The 21270-nt window shown below is 36.0% G+C and overlaps 1 protein-coding gene across 3 annotated transcripts in view; it reads left to right on the forward strand.

Moving 5' to 3' along the window:
* chd7 (chromodomain helicase DNA binding protein 7) overlaps nucleotides 1-21270 on the forward strand; it is a 207707-nt gene that overhangs the window by 157519 nt on the left and 28918 nt on the right. For all 3 annotated transcript variants that reach the window (XM_051929384.1, XM_028803566.2, XM_051929383.1), the window contains exons 8-24: nucleotides 4334-4414; nucleotides 4600-4737; nucleotides 4892-5013; nucleotides 5240-5483; nucleotides 5570-5746; nucleotides 5840-5983; nucleotides 8512-8779; nucleotides 11290-11500; nucleotides 11878-12073; nucleotides 12208-12375; nucleotides 13434-13613; nucleotides 13745-13855; nucleotides 16531-16736; nucleotides 17343-17542; nucleotides 17958-18117; nucleotides 19591-19680; nucleotides 20787-20890. In XM_051929384.1, the coding sequence (XP_051785344.1) occupies nucleotides 4334-4414; nucleotides 4600-4737; nucleotides 4892-5013; nucleotides 5240-5483; nucleotides 5570-5746; nucleotides 5840-5983; nucleotides 8512-8779; nucleotides 11290-11500; nucleotides 11878-12073; nucleotides 12208-12375; nucleotides 13434-13613; nucleotides 13745-13855; nucleotides 16531-16736; nucleotides 17343-17542; nucleotides 17958-18117; nucleotides 19591-19680; nucleotides 20787-20890 (2800 nt within the window). The remainder of the gene's footprint in view (nucleotides 1-4333; nucleotides 4415-4599; nucleotides 4738-4891; nucleotides 5014-5239; nucleotides 5484-5569; nucleotides 5747-5839; nucleotides 5984-8511; nucleotides 8780-11289; nucleotides 11501-11877; nucleotides 12074-12207; nucleotides 12376-13433; nucleotides 13614-13744; nucleotides 13856-16530; nucleotides 16737-17342; nucleotides 17543-17957; nucleotides 18118-19590; nucleotides 19681-20786; nucleotides 20891-21270) is intronic.

A 21270-nucleotide genomic window follows, 5' to 3' on the forward strand; every position in this document is an offset into this window, starting at 1 on the left:
CGCTTCACTGTGGTCAGAGCTCTTCGACTGTATTTCGTTGCTTAGTGGTGCTCAGTGCTTCATGGGGTACTCCCCATCCCCCTCCCATCAATCATTGATAGCATGATGCTTCTTGGGAGCACTCTTTCCCCACCCCAACCATCTCCTGCTTTGAAAGAATAATTTCATTTTGAATCTGCACGTTATTCACACCCACCTTTTGGCATAAGCAAATTTTCACACTCAAATCCAAGAAATGTTTATAAAAGAGACTCCTGGGGCCTCATGTATAACGCCGTGCGTAGAACTCACACTATAACATGGCGTAAGCACAAAAGCGGGAATGTGCTTATGCACAGAAAAATCCAGATGCAGGAATCTGTACGTGCGCAAACTTTCACGTTCTTCCACTACATAAATCCCGATCAGCGTAAAAAGTAACGCACGTGCACACGCCTTGTGTCCCGCCCCAACTCCTCCCAGAATTATGCCACTTTGAATATGCAAATCAATATAAATAGCCTTCTGAGAAAAGACAATGGGAAAAGCACGGGGGAAAATATAAGAATTTCAGTGAATACCAAGTGGAGGCAAAGGAAAAACGTACTATTTGTTGGTTTAAACAGTGGTATTATCAACAAAAGGAAGTTGATCGAGTGACAGAGTGTCGGAGAAACTCGAAAGCTCAAGTTCACAAAGTTGCACAGTGCCCGAAATAAAAAAGAAATCACATATCAAAGTCACGTGAAAAGGCGAGTCGTAGCCCAGCGTCTGAGTGTCATATGAAAGCTTATTAGGGTACAGACAAAAAAAATAGGCACACAGTGGGGGAAAAAAGCACGAAATGTCAACTTTAATCTCGAAATTTCCACTTTAATCATGTAGTTTATTTTGCCATTAAAGTAGAACATCATAAACTTCATCTTAAAATCGTTTAATTTACTAGTTTCTCAAATCCCATTGTAACTAAAGTAGGATGTTAAATGCTTTGTTCTATATGTGATCTTCTGTGTGCTCTGTGTGTGAATCACTACCTGCTTCTTAAACGGGCTTTCTCTTTCTCCAACAGGACACACAATCCATTACATTCGTGATATTACAGCTCTCTGAATAATTAAAATACCGAGATGTATACGTGATATTTTTCATGATGATAGGAATGAAAGCATGTTATTAAACATGGGAACACAGTGGCGCAGTGCTGCTTCATGTCTCACGCAAGAGGCTTGCTGCGCCATGCGCAACCTTCAATGAAAAAATTTATCACAGCAGTACTGTCTCTTTCAAATGTACTAACCTCCAATTCCTGTCCTTACTTTCTCCAAATACCCAATCGCCACACAATCAGCTATGTAATAGACGTGAAGCCATCTGTAAGCTTAGAACGCCGATTCTTCAAAACTTTTAAGGAACATTGAAATATCTTTGTAGTACATGTTTAATTATTCTATCCATCTATCTTTCCAGTGTCGCGTCATCGCAAGAATACAATGCAATGCAGGAACAATCCATGAACTAGCTAGCACTGCGGCACCATGTCCTCACATGTTTAATTATTAACAATACAGATTATTTAAATGAAGTTAGTTTTATCTGTATAATATAATCAACATATTTTGCTGCATTTTATCTTAAAAATGAATACCGTCATCATATGTAAATATGCGCTTTATAAAGTGGCGCAGGTTGTGCAATATTATAACTAGTGCAAGTTTACAGTGAGGTAATTGTACTTATAAGTAAACAGTTCTACAAGGAGCACTTGATGGACTGATTGAGTGCGTTTAGAGTTCTTGGGATGAAACCTTTTCTAAACCGCGAAGTCCGTACTGGGAAGTCTCTAAAGCGTTTTGCCATGGCTCAGACAGCGTCTGCTTCATGCTGTATACCGATATTTCTCTTTCCGCTCAGCTGCTGCTGTGATTCCCCACTCAGATATAGTGATATAAATACTCCAAGTGGTGCAGTGAGAGTAATATGTAAAAAGATGATCTGCTGTGGCAACCCTTAACGGGAGCAGCTGAAAGAAGAAGATGCAGTGAGAGTTACAACTCTAAAGCAGTTATGGTATTTGGAGTACTATAGTTATTCCCTGGACCATTATATTGCTGCAGGTTAATTACAATCAGATGCATTACAGTAATAAACAATATGCAGTTAGTTTCAGTGTATTTATAAAGTCGAGTCAGGAATGTGGATCTAAGAAAGAAAGGGTGACCACGCAGGAACAGTAGCACTGCTTTGACGCTGGGTGCCGCCAGTCTGCAAAACCAAGCGGAGAACTTGCGTACGCCAGGGTATGAGTTACCATGGAAATGTGCATGGCTTTACGCCAAGTTTAGGTTTTATACATCGCGATTTGAACGTGGAAACGTTCGTACGCCACATTTCTGTGCGTACGCACCGTTTATACATGAGGCCCCTGGTGTGGAATTTTCTACTTGTGGCATCATGTTGATGAAAAAGTTTTCGATTTTGGAATTTCAGATGAGGGATTTTCGACCTGCAGTATCATATGGGGAATTAGTCAGCTTTAGGTATTTATGTAACTGTAGTAAAGTGGAGATTTGTATGTTATGGTTTGCTATAGCAAAATACAATCTGTAAAAGAATTTAAATGTGTAATAAAGTCAGATTGAAATATCTGTTAATAGGAAAATCTAATTTTAAAGGTCTTTGTTTTAGTTGCTTGTTAAAGAAATGAACCCAGTGCTTAAAGCAACGAATTTAATTCTTTGGGAAGACTTGAATTTTCTAATAAATACAGGGAAATTCTGTGGAAACGGGAAGATCTAAAACACACACTGGACACAATTTTCAGTAATTTGCCTTAAACTTTCATTGATATAAGTTGTTGAGACTCCCTTGGATGAATGTGTTTGCTTCATATGTTCTTCTTTTCTAGTCTTTGACTAGTGTTATTTATCCATAGTGGTTTTTCATTCCTTAATCCTGCATTTCTCAACCTTCAAGTATTTGCGACCTGAGTTTTCATAAGTTTAATCGCGCTCCCCTAACTTTTTTTTTTGAAAACTTAATAAAATGTATTCCTATATTTTTTGCTGCTGATACACTGCTACAAGTTTAAAATTTTCCTATGAATAGCGAAATTACGCCACATATGGCAACATTCACGCCCCCAAGGGAGAACCGCTGCCTTAATCTGTGATTTATTTCCCTTTAAGTATTTATTTCCCTTTAAGTTAGGGCTGTCAAATGATATTTTTCAATTACGAGCATAACGTCACTCAGTTAGTCTCAAATAATCACGTTTAACCAAGGTTGTTCATAAATATCACGTGCATGCCTTTGCTGTCAAACTTCTTAGCTGCTCAAACTGTGAAGTCTTGTCTCTTATATTAATCTTTGATAGACGCAGTTATCTGGTATGAATGTAATGTACAAGAATTATTAGATCTCGTTGAATGCTGCCTCTCGGCCCTGTATCTTCAACTGTGTTTAGTGGTCTACAGTCTGATGTGATCCATTTTGCAATAAATAGCGGTAGTTAATTACTCACCTGAGATGCTCTCTCACAAAAATGCCACTGGTCTTAGCACTTGCTGTACAAGCAGTCTTCATCCTGGCATGGAGCATCTTAAAGAGAAGAGGAAGCAAAAGGAAGGTGTTATCTTGAAGCCAATGTGAGCATTGGAAGACTTCAGTTTTGCTCATCCAGCAAACCTGGAAAAGGACAAGAGTTGGGAGAAACAGGAGTGAAATGTCACAGCAGCAGCAGTGTGTGAATGGTGGAATTGAAACACAGCTGAGTGTGGAGATTTGGTGGTTGCCACTGTGTAATCAACTTTCAGGTCCCACTTTTTATCACAATTTTTTTTTTTTGGTTACCATGTGTACCACCTGACAGCTGTTCCTCTACCACATGGGTTGAGGACCTATGCATTGCTTTTGTGTATAACTACATTGAGTTATGACTACTTTTATGTAACAAGTAAGGAATATTTTCAGTTACTTGTAGATTTATTTAAAATCTAAGGAATTAAAAGAGAATCTTTAAAAAAAAATTTTTTTATTCAAGAATGTTAAATTTGTCAGGCCTGCCGCAGCTTTCTGTACACCGTCTGTCGGCCCTTAGTTTGAAAATGTATGACTTGAACATTGAAGCACTGAGTGCGAGTAAGGCATACAAACTGAAGTGTACCTCTGAAATTAATGCTTTAACTTTGATAGTACTACTTTGGATGTTGCCATACATAATGTCCATTTGTGTTACAAACCACTTAACTGAGGTATGCTAAATGTGCCTAAGAAGATAGGTTGGGTAGTGTTTTTTTTGTTTTACCAGGGCATAATTTTTGGTTAAAGCACTAAGGTGATCTCTTTTAAAATACAGATTGATGACGAGCCATTCAATCCAGACTATGTAGAAGTGGACAGAATCTTGGATGTTTCTCATAGCACTGAAAATGGAGAGGTATTTTTACTTGTCCACTTTTTTAGTAAATGCATATTTAAAATTCATCACTAAGCTTGGAACCAAAATGTATTTTTGATGGGCTGTTTGTGCAAGTGTAAAATACCATTAGTCAAGTGTTTTTTTTTTTCTTTTTAAATATAGGGAGTCTTTACCCCAAATATCTTTTTTCCTCCTCTTTGTAGCCTGTAACGCACTATCTTGTGAAATGGTGCTCTCTTCCTTATGAGGACAGCACTTGGGAACTAAGGCAGGATATTGAGCCTGGAAAGATTGAGGAGTTTGAGAAACTGTTAGGAAGGGAGCCTGAAATGAATCGTGTGGTAAGTTCCACTACATAATATATACATATTAATAAGTGTTTGCATGTACAGTGTGCGTATGTATTTATATGTATGTGTTTGTTTTTTCAAATAGTGTTTTCAAAAAGAGAATGTCTTTGGTACTGCTAACAGTAACCATTATGTTTAAAAACAGGAGCGACCACCTTCTAGTGACTGGCAGAAATCTGAGAGTTCAAGGGAATATAAAAATGGCAATGCACTCAGGGAATATCAGCTGGAAGGGCTTAATTGGCTGCTCTTCAACTGGTACAATGCGTATGTATATAGTGTTTGATAATGTTTTGTTTTTTTTTTTTTTTAACATCAATCTTAATTGTTTTTGTTTACTTAGCATATTTATATGGTGGTGTTAAGCAGTTTTAGCAATTTTATAATGGTATTTTTATGTAGCTTAATAGTTTGTAAATTCTGTTAATAAGAATATCTTGCATCTTTCCTCCATCACTTCGTCTCCAAAGTCAGTTTTTTCTGTTTATTTTAGACGAAACTGTATTTTAGCAGATGAGATGGGTTTGGGAAAGACCATTCAGTCGATCACATTTCTATATGAAATATTCTTGAAAGGAATTCATGGCCCTTTCTTGGTAATTGCCCCCCTGTCCACTATTCCTAACTGGGAGCGGGAGTTTCACACATGGACAGAGCTGAATGTGGTAGTGTATCATGGAAGCCAGGGAAGTCGGCGGATGATACAGACATATGAAATGTATTTTCGAGATCCTCAGGTAACAGTGATACTTGTTCCTTTGTAATAGAGTGTGCTTATCCAAAACTGATGTTTTTTTTATTAATTATTTTGTTTTCTTTGTAGGGACGTATTATAAAGGGAGCTTATAAATTCCATGCTGTTATCACCACCTTTGAAATGATACTAACTGACTGTCCTGAACTGCGAAATATTCAGTGGAGATGTGTTGTAATTGATGAGGCGCATAGGTTAAAGAACAGGAATTGCAAGCTGCTAGAAGGTCTTAAAATGATGGACCTGGTCAGTATTTTTACTAACCTGGCAATGTTTGTTGAGCAGAACATTATTGTTAAAAGATCTAATTGTTTTTCTTTTGTTTACATATATATATAGGAGCATAAAGTTTTATTAACTGGGACTCCTCTACAGAACACTGTTGAAGAACTTTTTAGTTTATTGAATTTCTTAGAACCTGAGAGATTTCCATCAGAAACTACTTTCATGCAGGAGTTTGGGGACTTGAAAACAGAAGAACAGGTACTTGATGAGTGTTCTCAGTCTATCATTCAGTTATGGGGGGGTTAGGGTGGGATAAGTTAGTAGTCTAAACAGGGTTTGATCTTTTGTTCAGAGTCTGCAAATTCCCTCCACAAGAAGTAGTCTCACCAGATTTCCTAAACCATGCATATACTCCGGTATTCAGTCTGGTCAGTTTCATATATTGGATAAATATCTTTGGTGACGGACACTAGCTTTGGAAAGATATGTAGGGGCTATTTTGATTTTGTTTTGTTTTCACTGATTAATATGGTTCACAAAATATACAAGTATGCATTTCATATGATATTTATCATATCATAAAATGGACAATTTGCAGTATGTTTCAGTTACAAGATTAACACCACCTAAAGATAAGAGTTAAATAGCCATTTCATATTTCCTTGCTAAATGTCTAATGATAAGAGAAAATACAGAAATGACCTGTTGTAATTTCTGTGCCGTCATGGCTACCTTAAAGTATCTGTTAGTTATAAAGATTTTCCATTTGTCCAATTGATTCTTAATGGTGTCTAAATTAGGCTGGAATGACTGGGGTATTATCACTAGCAACAGACTTCCAAGGGAAGTTTGGGGAAGTAGAATGATTTTTCTCAAACCCTGTCTAGGATTTTCTGTCAGTGAACTGTCCGATTTTTTCCCAAACTGCAATCAGCTAGCACCATTTAATCCTAAAGAGCATTTGTTTCTGAGCACCTTGCTACATAACTTAATGCGAGTCCAGCAACACTCTGGACCTTCATTGTAGCTTTTAGTATTTGCATTCTTTTAAATGTCATTACCCACTTCCTGTTGTAACAGAGTGTTGAAATGTCAACAAATTAATTGATCAAAAGCTTTATCTAAGAACTTGGATCCTGTTTTACCACCAGAGTCCATTAGTGTTTATAAAGCTGTTCTCAGTACTGATTTTGTTTTTTTTTTCCGGTCGCCTCTGGTGTTCCCTTAGGAACAAGACTTGGAGGTACTTGAATTCCTCCAACAGCAGTAGGATCTGCTACTCCCAAATTGTAGAGTGCCAGCCAGTGTTTCCTAGAAAACACTAACCTTCACTTTGGAAGCTCTAATGCACAACACAGCTGCATTACACTTCAGATGTGATGCCCTTTTGTGTGCACCTATGTCTACTTATCTTTGTTCACTTTGACGTTTCTTGAGTTTGTAATTGGCTTTTAAAATGTGTCCATTTTGGTTGTGAACTCCAGTTGAGGGTGATGAAATTGATGGAAAATTATGGTCAGATTATGGTAACCTTAGAGTACTTATGCAGTACTTTAACAATTTGGTGGACAGTCAAGGAAACAACTTATTGAGGTTGCTTGGGGCCTGAATCATTGGTGTTCATGAAATCTGGATGGTCAGCCCAATGTATTGTTGTACATAATTGGCCCTACAGATGTGACAATGGAGTGATGTTAGAGGCTAAGATTATATGAAGGCTGTTGACTGCATCAGTGTACAGAAACACCACAGAAGCACAAGTTGATCTTCAGATGGCAGTGAAATGACTTCCATCAGTGTTTTCCTCTGTCAGTAGAGATGTAATACCCTACATGTATTGCTGGGTTAAATGGGGCACTAACCTTGGAATCCATTTAAGTCTGTCACTGGCTACTTACCATTGCCAAGTGCATTCATTCCATGTGCCTGAAGAAGCGATTATTTATTTAGCTCCATCTACTTCTTATTGCAGAGGCTGTTCCTACTTATGTGATACTTGGCACCCTGGAACTGCGCATGTATATTACTTTCAAAGGAAGGATCTGTGTGCTTGCTGTTGCTCTTGAGTATCCTTTCTTAGATGCTAAGCAGATGTACTTTCTTTGAGATGTGGTGGGTACTGTGATACCCATTTTCATTTTTGGGTTGTAGAATAATACAAAATTAAAATTCTGTCACACATACGTTGTCATTCATTTTATTCTTCACAAAATCAGTCAAAGAATTTAAAGCCAGAATCCACACTAACCCTGAAGGGCCCTCTCCATGGGTATTTTTGTTTCAGTGAAATTTGTCATCTCTCTAGGTTAAAATAAATTGTATTTTGTGTACTATTACCTTGGTCACACAGTTACAGCATATTAATGTAACCTAGGATCCCATTAAACATTTTGCCTCTGTTATTGTCCTTCATTGAAATTCTTATAAACCCCTAACACCCAGATATTTTTCCCCTCAAAACTGTGTAACTGCTTTAGTTGTTTCAAATTATAAGTTGATATCCTTGAATATAAATCCTTTCTTGTAATTGATTAAGCAAAACATTCCAGAATAGTAAAAGATTGAGATTTACATAAAATCCCTAAACACCTTCCTGCAGCAGCCAAAAGAATAGTTTTTAACTCTGATATTTGTGTGCCATATGCAAATGTGTTGGAAGTGCAAATAAAGTAACTAGGTTTGATTTAAAAGTTAATGACTGGCAGTTCCAATAAAATAATGAAAATGCAACCATCTTTATAAAAAAAAAAAAGATTCTGACATTAATGGACTTCTGCAATTTTTAGGTACAAAAACTCCAAGCCATTTTAAAACCAATGATGTTGCGGCGGCTTAAGGAAGATGTCGAGAAGAACCTGGCACCAAAGGAAGAGACCATCATTGAGGTTGAGCTTACAAACATTCAGAAAAAGTACTACAGAGCAATTCTAGAGAAGAATTTTGCCTTTCTCTCAAAAGGAGGATCAGCTGGCAGTGGAAACGCAAATGTGCCGAACCTTTTAAACACTATGATGGAGCTCCGAAAATGCTGCAACCATCCTTACCTTATTAATGGCAAGTTTAATCTTTGTAATTTTTATTACTTAGACAATATGTTCTTTTATCAGCATGTTAAGTGCAAGCTTAAAGAGATTTCAGATAGCATAAAGTGTACATACTGTTCATTACTTTTTTCTGAAATATAAAAACATAGGTTTGCCAAATAAAAAGCCATTCATTCTGTCAGGTTAATTTGGTTAATTAGTAGTTTTATTGTCCAAGTGTCTCATTCAGTTGAGGCTTCTGCCTCAACTACATGTCTAGGTGGTTTTGTTGAAGACCTACACAAACCTTTGTGTGAAGAAGAGATTCCTAGCTTGCATCCTAAAATGCACATTCCCATAGTTTCCATGTTTGAACTAAACAGTGCATCACATTCTCATGAACAAATAGTTGTGCAGTATCAACTTTGGTGATGTTTTTGAGAATTTTTTAAATTAGGTACTCAAACCTATCTGTGTTTGCAGTCTTACAGAAATAGTTACCTTTCAGTTTCACATAAGGACATGCTGTTTGGTGCAGAGGATCCACGAGTTGGTGGTGCTTTGCACATTTAAGTGCTGCTGTGTCTTATTTATAGTTTGGTGACCAGAATTGCACACAGTAATTCGGATGTGGTCTTAGTAGTACATTATACAGTCAAAATGAAATGTGAAATGATTTAAATTTAACAGTTTTTAAAATATAAAGTCACATTTAGTTTTTAATTGCCAGATCATTTTCAGTCTTTGCTTTCTATTGGACAGATTAGCCATTGTTGTATTTAAAATTAATTTCCCATTTGCCTGTATGTTTCTCATAACACCCCCCCCCCCCCCCCCCCCCCCCCCTGTATTAAACAGAATTTTACAAGCTTTCACTTAACTGAAAATTGTTCAAGTCTTAAATTCTTTGTTGGTTTTATATCATATTTATCACTTCATGTAGAGCATGCTCTCCCAGTTTAAATTGAAACTGAAATATTAACTTCATCTTTCAAAATTAATCTTCTGTACTCATTGCTGTCAAAGGATTTTTCTTTTCTAAGTAAAATGTCATGCTTTGCTTTTGTTGACTGTTCCAGTTGGCACTATAAAAATCTTAGATTGGCTTGGCCAGTTCTTTTAGTAACACACAATGCCAGTTATTTACCATCTTTTCATACAAGTAGTCTTTTTAACTGTATTTTTTGGTTATAGTTTAATTTTCCAGAGTGTTAAAGTGAGACTTGACGGTTTCTTTTTCCATCAGTTTTCTTATGCTCTTGAGGCCATAATTGTTCTATCTATTGAACTAATATTTGTATTAAATCTGTCGGTGCTTATTGTGTTCATAAGAACAACTTCGCACTTTGAAATCATTGTTTTTTTCTACAGCGTGTCCTGCCTTACTGGTACAAGAAAAACTTGTAATGTGGGGTTTAACGGAACATTAATGTCTAGTTATGTCCTGTAGACCCAAAAAAAATTTTTTTAGGCCATGTTTGGACCATGTTTTGCATCGGGAAGTATACCTTTATGATAAAATTAAAGCAGTAGGAGTCTGCAGCAGAAATGATCATTAGGACTTAGTTGTGCATGCCACATAAGTCAATATGAGGGGTCATAGTTACTCCTTTTCACAAAACTTCAAAAATATATGGGGATTAGTAATATAGGCATGAGGCACATGGTTTGTTTTTTCAATGCTACTGATCATGAGTATAATTTTTATATTTGATACTTTACTGGAGTTGTAAGAATTAATTATTAGAATTGTCTCTGGAGCTAGGGTCTGTTAAGGGAATCAGAAGGATGCCGATTCAAATCCAGAAGTGACCCAACTGTGTTGGGTCCTTGAGCAAGGCACTTAATCTGCAATTGCTTTTCTTGGGTATGATGTTAATCTATATCCAGCCCTGCATGCAGGTCCTCCAACCTACAGGGAAGACTTGGTTTTTTAAAAATGCGGCAAAGCACTATCAGCTTATGCTCCCAAAGTTGTCCTCGTAGAATTTAAAAGCCATTCCCAGAAGGTTAAATATGAAAATTACGAGCATAAGAATGTGGGGTTGTTTGGATTATTTCAAGGTCAGTAGTTACAAATGTTATTTTTTTTTATGCTATTACAATTAAGAACATTAAGGTTAAACATTTCATTTGAAGCACACATTAATACTACAAATGTTTAACGCAGCTATTCTCTTATGTACTTCTACCTTTTGAGGTAATCATTTAATTCCTTATGAACACCCCAAATTATAGTGGTTTACGCTAGTTCAGACTTTAAGAGTGTATAAAAAAACCGTGAACGAAGCATACGATTTAAGTAGGGTTATGAATATTGTGTGGACATGATTCAGCTTAATAGTTACTGCTTGCTACAAGGGTGCAGAATATGAAGCCTATGGTCGAGGTGTTGTGAGCATAGTTAATGTGCTATTCAGTTTTCATTTAATAAGTCAAAAGCTGAAAGTATTTTTTTTTAAAACCTATAATCTTTATGTAGTTGAAAATAAGTCTAAGGGAAAATATATATTTTTTCTTTCCATTACAATATGTTTACAGGTGCTGAAGAGAAGATTCTGGATGAATTCAGGGAGACTCACCAGTCCGACTATCCAGATTTTCACCTCCAGGCAATGATCCAGGCTGCTGGAAAGCTAGTACTGATTGACAAGCTGCTGCCAAAACTGAAGGCTGGTGGCCACAGGGTGCTTATCTTTTCCCAGATGGTGCGTTGCCTGGACATTTTGGAGGACTACCTCATCCAGAAAAGGTATGACTTAACAGCATGCAGCCTCACCTGTGCATATGAATACTGCAGCACAAAGCTTCCATTGACTTTGTATTTCTGCCATTCAGAATGAACAGATTTGGAATATTAATTGTGCTCTGCATGGACAAAACTGCCTTTCAGTTCAGCTTTGTTTTGTATCATGGGGTTTGTTGCATTGTTTTTGCCTAATTAATGCCATGGCACACTTTATTCATTTAGCCCTAGAGAGTTGGAGTAAAGAGCATAATTAAACTCACTTCAGCAATGCTACACACAAGGGAAAGGAGTTCTTATTTTTATAAAATCCTATAAATTATTGTGCATTTTGTATGAACATAGCTGTTCAGTAACTATCTTTTTTTAAATCTTTCTTCTAGGTACCCTTATGAGCGTATTGATGGAAGAGTTAGGGGAAACCTACGGCAAGCAGCTATAGATAGGTTCTCCAGGCCGGATTCTGACAGATTTGTCTTCTTGCTGTGTACAAGAGCAGGTGGTTTGGGCATAAATCTCACTGCAGCAGATACATGCATCATCTTTGATTCTGATTGGAACCCTCAAAATGATTTGCAGGTATAATTCATTTTCATTCACACTTTTATTGTTTAAATAAATCAGTCATTTCTCTGCAGATTTCTTCCTGGAAAGTCTGTTCTTGAAGTGGTGTTGTTTTTTTTTTCTCTCTCTCTCTCTCTCTCTCTACCCAGGCTCAGGCACGATGTCATAGAATTGGGCAGAGCAAAGCTGTCAAAATTTATCGATTAATAACCCGGAATTCATATGAAAGGGAAATGTTTGACAAAGCAAGTTTGAAGCTGGGCTTGGATAAGGCTGTTTTGCAGTCAATGAGTGGAAGGGAAAATGCTGCCAATGGGGTATGTCTTGTACAGGTCTATTATAATTCAGACAAAACAGGTCTTGGCCTATATTATGCCTTTAAACTGTTTTTTTCTTAATGACTAGAAAAAGCTGCTCAATAGAAGAGGCATTGTAGCTCTTTTAGCTTTGCAGGTATAATTGATATAATATTAGATATGTGCATTACTGTGAAGAAGTCCACGTCTATTAGTAACTTAACTGAACCTTTGTATTTCAACATTAAATTAGACTGTTCTCTCATTTGCAATTCTTTACTGTCAAGTCTTACCTCTGTCCAAAATACTACCCAAAGTAATCCTTAGTGTCAAGATGATGATATAAGGTATTTGAATAATCATACAAAGATAATTTGGATGAACTACTACTATTCATATCATCAGCCATTTTCTAATATCATATAAACTTTTTGTATCATTTTCTGTACCTAATATTTTTAAATGTGGTATTTCCTTAATTTTCTAACACAACTGTTCAGTTTTTTTTTTTGTTGTTGTTTTTTTGGATACATTGGTTTGAAATGCAAATTAAACAAGAACTTTAAAAGTTTAAGACCTTGAATTCTGATTTAATTTCTAACAAGTGTGACATAGTAGTTAAGGCTTTGGTCTTTGAATTGAGAAGTTGTGGGTTCAATTCCCATTACTGAGACTGTGTGACCATAAGCAACTCACTTTAACTGCCTTTGCTTCAATTGCAAAACCAAAAGATATGTAACCAATTGTCTCAAATGTTGTAAATCTGCATTTTTTGGTTTAGTTTGTAGATTAGGGAAAAACAAAAGAGAACTGCTAAACTTGTGTGTATTTAATACAAGAATTCATTGAGTTTGAACTTGCAGACTGTGAATATGTAAACTGAAAAATGAAAGTAACTATGCTTAAATTAGACTTTCTCAAACATCACTTAAGTATTGCTTCCCTTTCCTTACAATATGCAACAATCAAAGACATGTTATATAAATACTGTATTTTCTTAGTTCTTCTTGGAAAGTTAAGCGTTATTACTGAGCAAAAGTGTGCACTTTGCTAAGTAATTACGAATATAAATATTTTAGGTGCAACAGCTTTCTAAGAAAGAAATAGAAGATCTCCTTCGCAAAGGGGCCTATGGTGCATTAATGGATGAAGAGGATGAAGGATCCAAATTTTGTGAGGAAGATATTGATCAAATCCTTCAGAGGCGAACCCAGACTATTACTATAGAGTCTGAAGGAAAAGGTTCCACTTTTGCAAAGGTATAAAATGCCACCCATGCAACAACTGCAAACACTTAATTAAAAATTTTTTAACCTATATTTTAAGTTCTTATCATATCAATGCAAGTTCTTTTAATCTTTGTTGTGGAATTTTTTTCATTCTACAATAGGCCAGCTTTGTATCATCTGGCAATCGAACAGATATATCTTTGGAAGATCCTGACTTCTGGCAAAAATGGGCTAAGAAGGCGGAGCTAGATATGGATGTGATTAATGGAAGGGTAAGAATTGATATTTAACCATTTCCTATCTAGACAGTAAGTATATGTGGTTTAAATGAACAGATTGAAATATAGTTCTGTTGCCCATAGTTCGTCCACCCATTTTTAGAAAGACTTGATGTAATTCGTGGTCACTTATTTCATTCAGGGGGGAGCTAAATCTTGTGCTGGCAACAGTAAACACAGGATTGACTCACACAATAAGGCCCCCCGCTCTCCACTACCCAACAACCCCAAATCCTCCCACCATTGAAAAACACCCTCCTTCTCACCAAATCGCTCATACCAGGACAGTCAGACATGCCAGTCATCTTAAGTTTGCATGCCTTTCCAATACGGAAGGGATACATTCAGACACCAGGAGAACATGCATATTCAAAAAATCTTTTTGTTTTTGAATGTTTCTTTGAATTATGCTACAGCTATACTATAGTATAGTTTTGAGGTGGAGTGGTGGCTCTGAGGCTAAGGATCTGTGCTGGTATCCCGAAGGTTGCCGGTTTGAATCCCTGTCACTGCCAAAAGAGATCCTACTCTGCTGGGCCCTTGAGGAAGACCCTTAACCTGTAATTGCTCCAGGGGCACTGTACAGTGGCTGACCCTGTGCTCTGACCCCAAGGGGCATCCGAACACCATCAAATTCCTAATATAAAAAATTGTATAAGGAGAAATAAAGAACAAAAATAAATAAATAAACAAAAGGTATGTCAATATGGTGCAGTTAGACAACTTTCAGTTTTCAGATATTTTGGAAGAGACATTTTCAGTATGCTATACTTTTTATACTAGGTAGTTTTTTTTGAGAATATTTGTTTAGGGTTATCACATTCATATTCCAATAGTAAGTATATTTTAAAATATATTACTCTTAACATTCAAAATTAAATTTGTTGAATCTCTTCACTTTACGTGGACTTAGTGTAGATGCTGTTTTTGACCTAATTTGTTTTTATTGTCATCAATGACATTAACAGCGTTTTGTCCAATGATAGAGCATTCTTTTAGTATTTTTGCAGCTTGGCTGGTAAATGTCATCTGGTTGGTTTGCACAAAATGTTGCTCATTGTATAAAATGAGAAGTGTTTTGTTTTATGAGCCGAGTCTGTTTGCATTTTAAAGTTGTTGACTCTTATTCGGTGAAAGCACAGATCTCTACTATGATTGAACAAAATTTTACCCTAGTATACACAGCCCCTATTTGTTGGTTGCTTTTATGCTTCCTTGTTTTTTGCCATAATTTTGAACACAATGTTCTTTTATACATTACACTGATATAAATACTGACTGATCAACATTCCAATGTTTTGTTTTTTTTTTAGATATATGAACATTTGGTGACCCTAATTTTAGGCTTTTTTTATATAACTATGATGATGTTGGTTTATCACAATATTTTTGGATTACCAAATTTTGTTTCCATGGTAGTGCTATAACCTTTGTGCTATTTTCATTGTAAATACTTTAGTAATGGCCATTTTCTTGGTGTCATTTACTTAATATGAAAGCTAACTTGTACCCACCAACAGTCTTAATCCACATCCAGATGTAAATGTAATGGAAGAAATAATTTACTGTTTTGACTTTGAAGTGGCAGAACGGCTATAAGCTGATTTTAAACCACCTCAGGAGTCCTCCTTTTCCTTTGTACTGCATACAAGTTAATGATTGTCTGAATTACTCTTAAATACCTGTTTTGTGGCAGGGAAATTGTTTTATGTGTAGAATTTACTGTTTTATCACAAAGTATCTCCCCTCTTCCCTAATATTATTACATGGAGCATATTGATGGTATGCTGTACAAGAGTTTGTTCCCTTCATGAAGCAAACATAAATCCTGTAATCACAATGTGTCCTGTTAATCCATCCAGTTTAACTTTACATTGTCTCCCTTAGTAAATCTGTTTACCAATCTTTTTAATAAAACCAAAGGGATTCTGGGTGTTTATGAAAGATGCAGGTTGACACTCACTTATGTTGCTAGAATGTTAATACGGTAATTCTACTCATCAGCATATCCATGCTTATGCAAAAGGTTATTAACTCGATGAGCTGCATGCTTATGAAGCAATAATGAAGTAGACAATCCCCACTTCGACTTGACCTTGCATCATTTCTGTTATATAGCAGTTATGTTGTCTAGAATTTGTTGTTTTACAAAAAGATGTAACTAATATTGGACGTTTACTTCATTTTTAATGGCACATTCAAATTTGTTGTTCTAGTTTTCATTCTTTGTCTCGGAGTATTGCAGTGATTATAGCGCAGATGGTGAAATGAATTGAAAGTCTTGCCCCAGGATTTGACAGATTTGCTCCGCTTTAAAGCCAAATCATGGACAGTGTGCTCAGCTTGGAAGGGGCGTTGGTGGTGTTACATCAATGCGTAAAACAAAGTACCTCTCTGTTTTGGGAAAGAAGATTGTTTATTTTTATACTGTTAAAAGTCAGAATAGTTTTTGAGCTACACAAGGGAGTTTTTTCACACCAACATACCTGGGGGATAGAATAAGACCATTGTAAAATAAAGTGCCAGTTTTGTCTTTTTTTATGTACATTAAAAGTTAAATGGATTTGCAATGAAATACTAAATGTGATTTTATGATACCCAACATTTTTGCTTTAATATTTACAATGATAGTATTAATTTTTGAAATATGTACATTTTTTTTGATCCAGAACAACCTAGTGATTGATACACCCAGAATCAGAAAACAAACGCGGCACTTCAGCTCAGTTAAAGAGGATGAGCTAATGGAGTTCTCAGAACTAGAGAGCGATTCTGAGGATAAGCCTAATCCAAAGCCACGAAGGCCTCAGGACAAGTCTCAAGGTTATCCTAGAAGTGAGTGCTTTAGAGTGGAGAAGAATTTGCTTGTCTATGGGTAAGTGTTCAGAAGTACAGAAATAAATTAAACTGTTTTGTTAGGGCTAGGCTATTAATGAGTAACTGAGCGAATCTACTGTATCAATTGTGGACGGTGACTGCTTACATACACTGCTGGTTTTGGAAACTTTTTTTATTGTAAATTTCTGCAAGCTGAAAGTTATGCTGCTATACATTTTGGTTTGGTTTCACAATAACGTATTATCCTTGAGTTTCCTCTAATCAGCTGAGATAGTGGCAGATTATTTTCCCCCTCCAGATTCTGCTTCTCTTTAGGGTATATTTGTTATAGTTCTGTTGCCTGGGTAAGAGGGGCCTGGTATATCTGGTATATGATGTACTTCAAATTTTATTTTTAATGTATACACACAACTTTTTACTTCCTTTTTTGTTTTCTTAAAATGAATATCATTTTTAGACTTAGGGAAAAACTGACATGAAATATATTGCCTCATCTTCATCGATGAACATAACTTTCTTAAAATTGGGATTAGCCTAAATTGCACTTTTTAAAATTTATATAAAAACTGTTTATGTGACTACTAATTAACACACACACACACACACACACACAAAAACTCAAAACTGTTTCTCTTTCCCTAAGTTGGGGGCGATGGACTGATATCTTGTCTCATGGGCGGTTTAAGCGCCATTTGATGGAACAAGATGTGGAAACCATCTGCCGAGCTGTCCTTGTCTACTGCCTGAATCATTACAAGGGAGATGAAAATATCAAAAGCTTCATTTGGGACCTGATCACCCCTACTGAAGACGGGCAGACTCGTGCACTACAGAATCACTCAGGTATATCTTTCTGGATGCCAAAGCCAGTACAATAGATGTAACATTTCACAAGCAGGTGTTCCTCAAGTGAAACGTAAAAAGCAAAAGAAATCCCATCTGGAAATCAAAATATGTTTGTGGGCACAAGTAGATTTCACAGGTTCACTTTTTGTTTCTTGAATGCACCCTATAAATAAACCCTATGAAACACAAAAATGTTTTATAAGGAGAAATTGACCATTTACATGAATAGGTGTGTTTATATTCTGTCTGGGGCATTCACTGACTTAGAAATTTAGGATGTGATACTACATAACATTTCTTCGGATGCTTTTCTTATACTGAACATTGTTTTGAGTTTATTGCTGACATTAAAGTGTGTTCTTAAGCACTGTTTCATAAATTACTGTCTAATCCAATTTATTGCTATTTGCAGGGTTGTCTGCACCAGTGCCCAGAGGGCGTAAAGGAAAGAAGGTGAAAACACAGACTGCACAACCTGTTGTGCAGCAAGCTGATTGGCTTGTAAGCTGTAACCCAGACACACTTTTCCAAGATGACAGCTATAAGAAGCACCTGAAACACCACTGCAACAAGTAGGGTTTGAATTTTGAAAGCTGCTTTTTTGTGGTCTGTATTTAATTAACTTTTCGCTCAAATTAAGAAACACAGAAATTGCTGTTTCCAGTCATGCTAACCAGGAAAAGTATTTGTATGTAAGATTACATCTTGCCTGAAGAAGGGGCATGAGTTGCCTCGAAAGCTTGCATATTGTAATCTTTTTAGTTAGCCAATAAAAGGTGTCATTTTGCTTGGCTTTTCTCTACATTCATAATGGCTAACACGGTACAACACCCTAGTACTATGTAAATTATGAAATTTATTAAAAAATGTTCTGTAGCTGAACAAGTGCAGAAAGTTTTAATTTATGTACATATTTTTTGAGGTATCACACAGTGCTTTAGTGGAATTGATGAGGCTTTGTAGCTTAATGTTCTGGTTATAAAAATGTTAAAGGATTCAGTTTGATTTCTTAAAAATGTTTTTCTGAGTGTCAGTCTGTTTTGCTTATGGTTCTTTCCATAGCTTTTGTGTCATTGCTTACACTGGTAATTTGCTGGAGATTCAAAGATAAGGGTGTTTTTAAACCTGATGGAAACATCAAATTCTAAACTTAATTGTACCTTATGGCATCATTATTACTAGCCTTGATCATTAACAGCAAGGGCAGTAAGGAGTTTTGTAAGTATTTTATTAGTATTAATTGTAATTAACATTAATGTGTGCCACATGGTTGATAGCGTGCTGATCCGTTTTCTGCAGATAGTTTGTTAGATGGGGAAGTCTTGCAATTTTTAATGTGTATCATATAATATTTTAGTAATTCTTCTAAAGTCATCATCAAACTGACCCATCCCACTCATTTTTCCTTCTCAGAAGTTCAGTGGGTATCCAAATTATACAGCTATTGAAAGTTTTGTATTTTTAGATTTGATTTTGAAAAGACAAAAGCAGAAGGCCATTGTTTTACCATTACAAGATGACAAAAGCTGGGGTTTGCAGAGCTGTCTTTTTTTTTTTTTTTTTTTTTTTTTTTTTTTTTTTTTTTTTTTAAATAACTTCTGATGTGCTTCCAAAAATGGAATCGGGCAACAGCTGAGGAAATTTTATGAGATAATGAAGCAGAACGCTTACTGCCAGCCATCTGCTCACTTGTTTACAAACTTGCCTCAGTACTTTAGAGGTGCTGGCAGGACGTGTCCAAACTTCACAAACTGCATTAGGTGGAAATAAATGAAATGCGCCTGAGCTCTGCACTGCTCGCTTCCTCTATGTAGTGTGAGCTGGTTGCCAGGCAGACCTGTTGGAAGCCAGCAAAAAGCACCACACAGAGGTGATTATGTGCCACCATCTGTCATGTTTCAAGCCTGCCATACAGCATGGCTAATCAGCCTTGGCAGGATGATGGATGAACTGCAGCAGATGCCAAAAGCTACTGTTGGCAAACAGTCCCAAAGTTAAGAACTTTTTTCTCTCTCTTGTCTCCCACCCCCTTCACCTTCCCCTAGGGTCCTACTGCGGGTCCGCATGCTCTACTATCTCAGGCAAGAAGTAATAGGTGATCAGGCAGACAGGATCTTGGAGGGCATAGATTCAAGGTTGGTATAATCCTTTTCTCTCTCTCTCTCCCCAGTTGCCAAACTGAATGAGAGTTGAAAATGAGATTTTTATTGGCCTAAGTAGATAAGGTGGGCAGTGGACATTTCCATTAACAGATTTAGTGTGTATTTTGTTTGAAGGAGTGTCCTTTTTCTGTTTATATCTGCATCTTAGTTCTAAGAAATAAAAGTAACTTTAAAAAAAAAAAAACAGTTCACTGAACATGGTTAACTCGATTCCTTTATTGTATGGAAGTGGGTCAGTGAACATTGTGGTATCTTCAGGTACCTAAAATGTTAAGGTAAATCACTTTTAAAAACAAACAAAATAAGCTAATAATGGAATGTTCTGTGTGTATACATTTTTTGGATTTTGGGATTCCCATCTTCCATGTTTTAATATATATATCCTAGCTTTTGCCTATGGACTAATGTTTAGGAGAGAGAGTATGAAAAGGAGAATTTACAACTAACTCATACTCTGCCTTCTATAACATTAACGGAGCTCAGTGTACTACTAGGTATTCACTAAAACTTGTGCTTGCTTGTGTAACCATATACTATATCATATATAGCTTTGATCAAGTTTTCAAAAATATTAGGCAGTAAATGTTTAGTGATTTCCTTATATCTGCATTTAGGTGAAAAGTTAAATGTATATGAGCAGTGCATGATTGCCAATTTTGTATACTACCGCAGAAGTACTCTGGAAAATGAGTTGCGATTCTTAGTTGACAGTATGGAAATGTATAAAGTTAATACATTTTGCAGCAATGAATATCAACATCATTTAAGTGTGATGATATTGCACATATGTTTAGAAATTGCTGTTACCTGTGTTTTTTGTTACACAAAAATCTTCACTTTTTCAATTTGCTGTACCTAATTGCTGTTTTTAGTTTTAAGTTTGGGGGTTTGTTTCTATTTAATCTGTTTGGTTTGCTGTTAACTAGTCTTACCAATGGTGTAGTATGTTTATACATTAAACACATATGTAAATTTTTTGTATTTTGACATGATTAGGTTAATCATTTTTATGATCTTACAAATTTATATGCATGAAACAGTAAGTTAATCAATTCTTATTAAATTGATTCTGGCACCAGTGAAATAGACATTTGGATTCCACAACCGTTCCATGCTGAGCTGCCTACGGATTGGTGGAATAAAGAAGCCGATAAATCTTTGTTGATTGGAGTATTTAAACATGGTAAGTGATTTTTGTTTGACAAAACTGAACACATGGACTAGACATTTGTCAGACATCTTATTTGAAAATGTACGCTAGGTATGTACGCAATGAGACTGTCTGGATTTTTTTGATGAGCAGCTTTTGTTTGATTCCTTATTTAAAATACTGCTTGTCCTTTACAGTATGGTAAACCATTTTACTTAAATGTTTAAGACTTTTATGCTTATATATATATATATATATATATATATATATATATATATATATATATATATATATATATATATATATGTAAAAATGTAAAACTACATTTTGCAGTGCTACTGATATTTATGTGGTTGCTACATTTGTTGCCTGCTAGTGTCAGAGTGGATGGTGGGTTTAACCTCTGCTATTAA

This window comes from Erpetoichthys calabaricus, chromosome 6 (genome assembly GCF_900747795.2).
Source record: "Erpetoichthys calabaricus chromosome 6, fErpCal1.3, whole genome shotgun sequence".
NCBI lineage: Eukaryota > Metazoa > Chordata > Cladistia > Polypteriformes > Polypteridae > Erpetoichthys > Erpetoichthys calabaricus.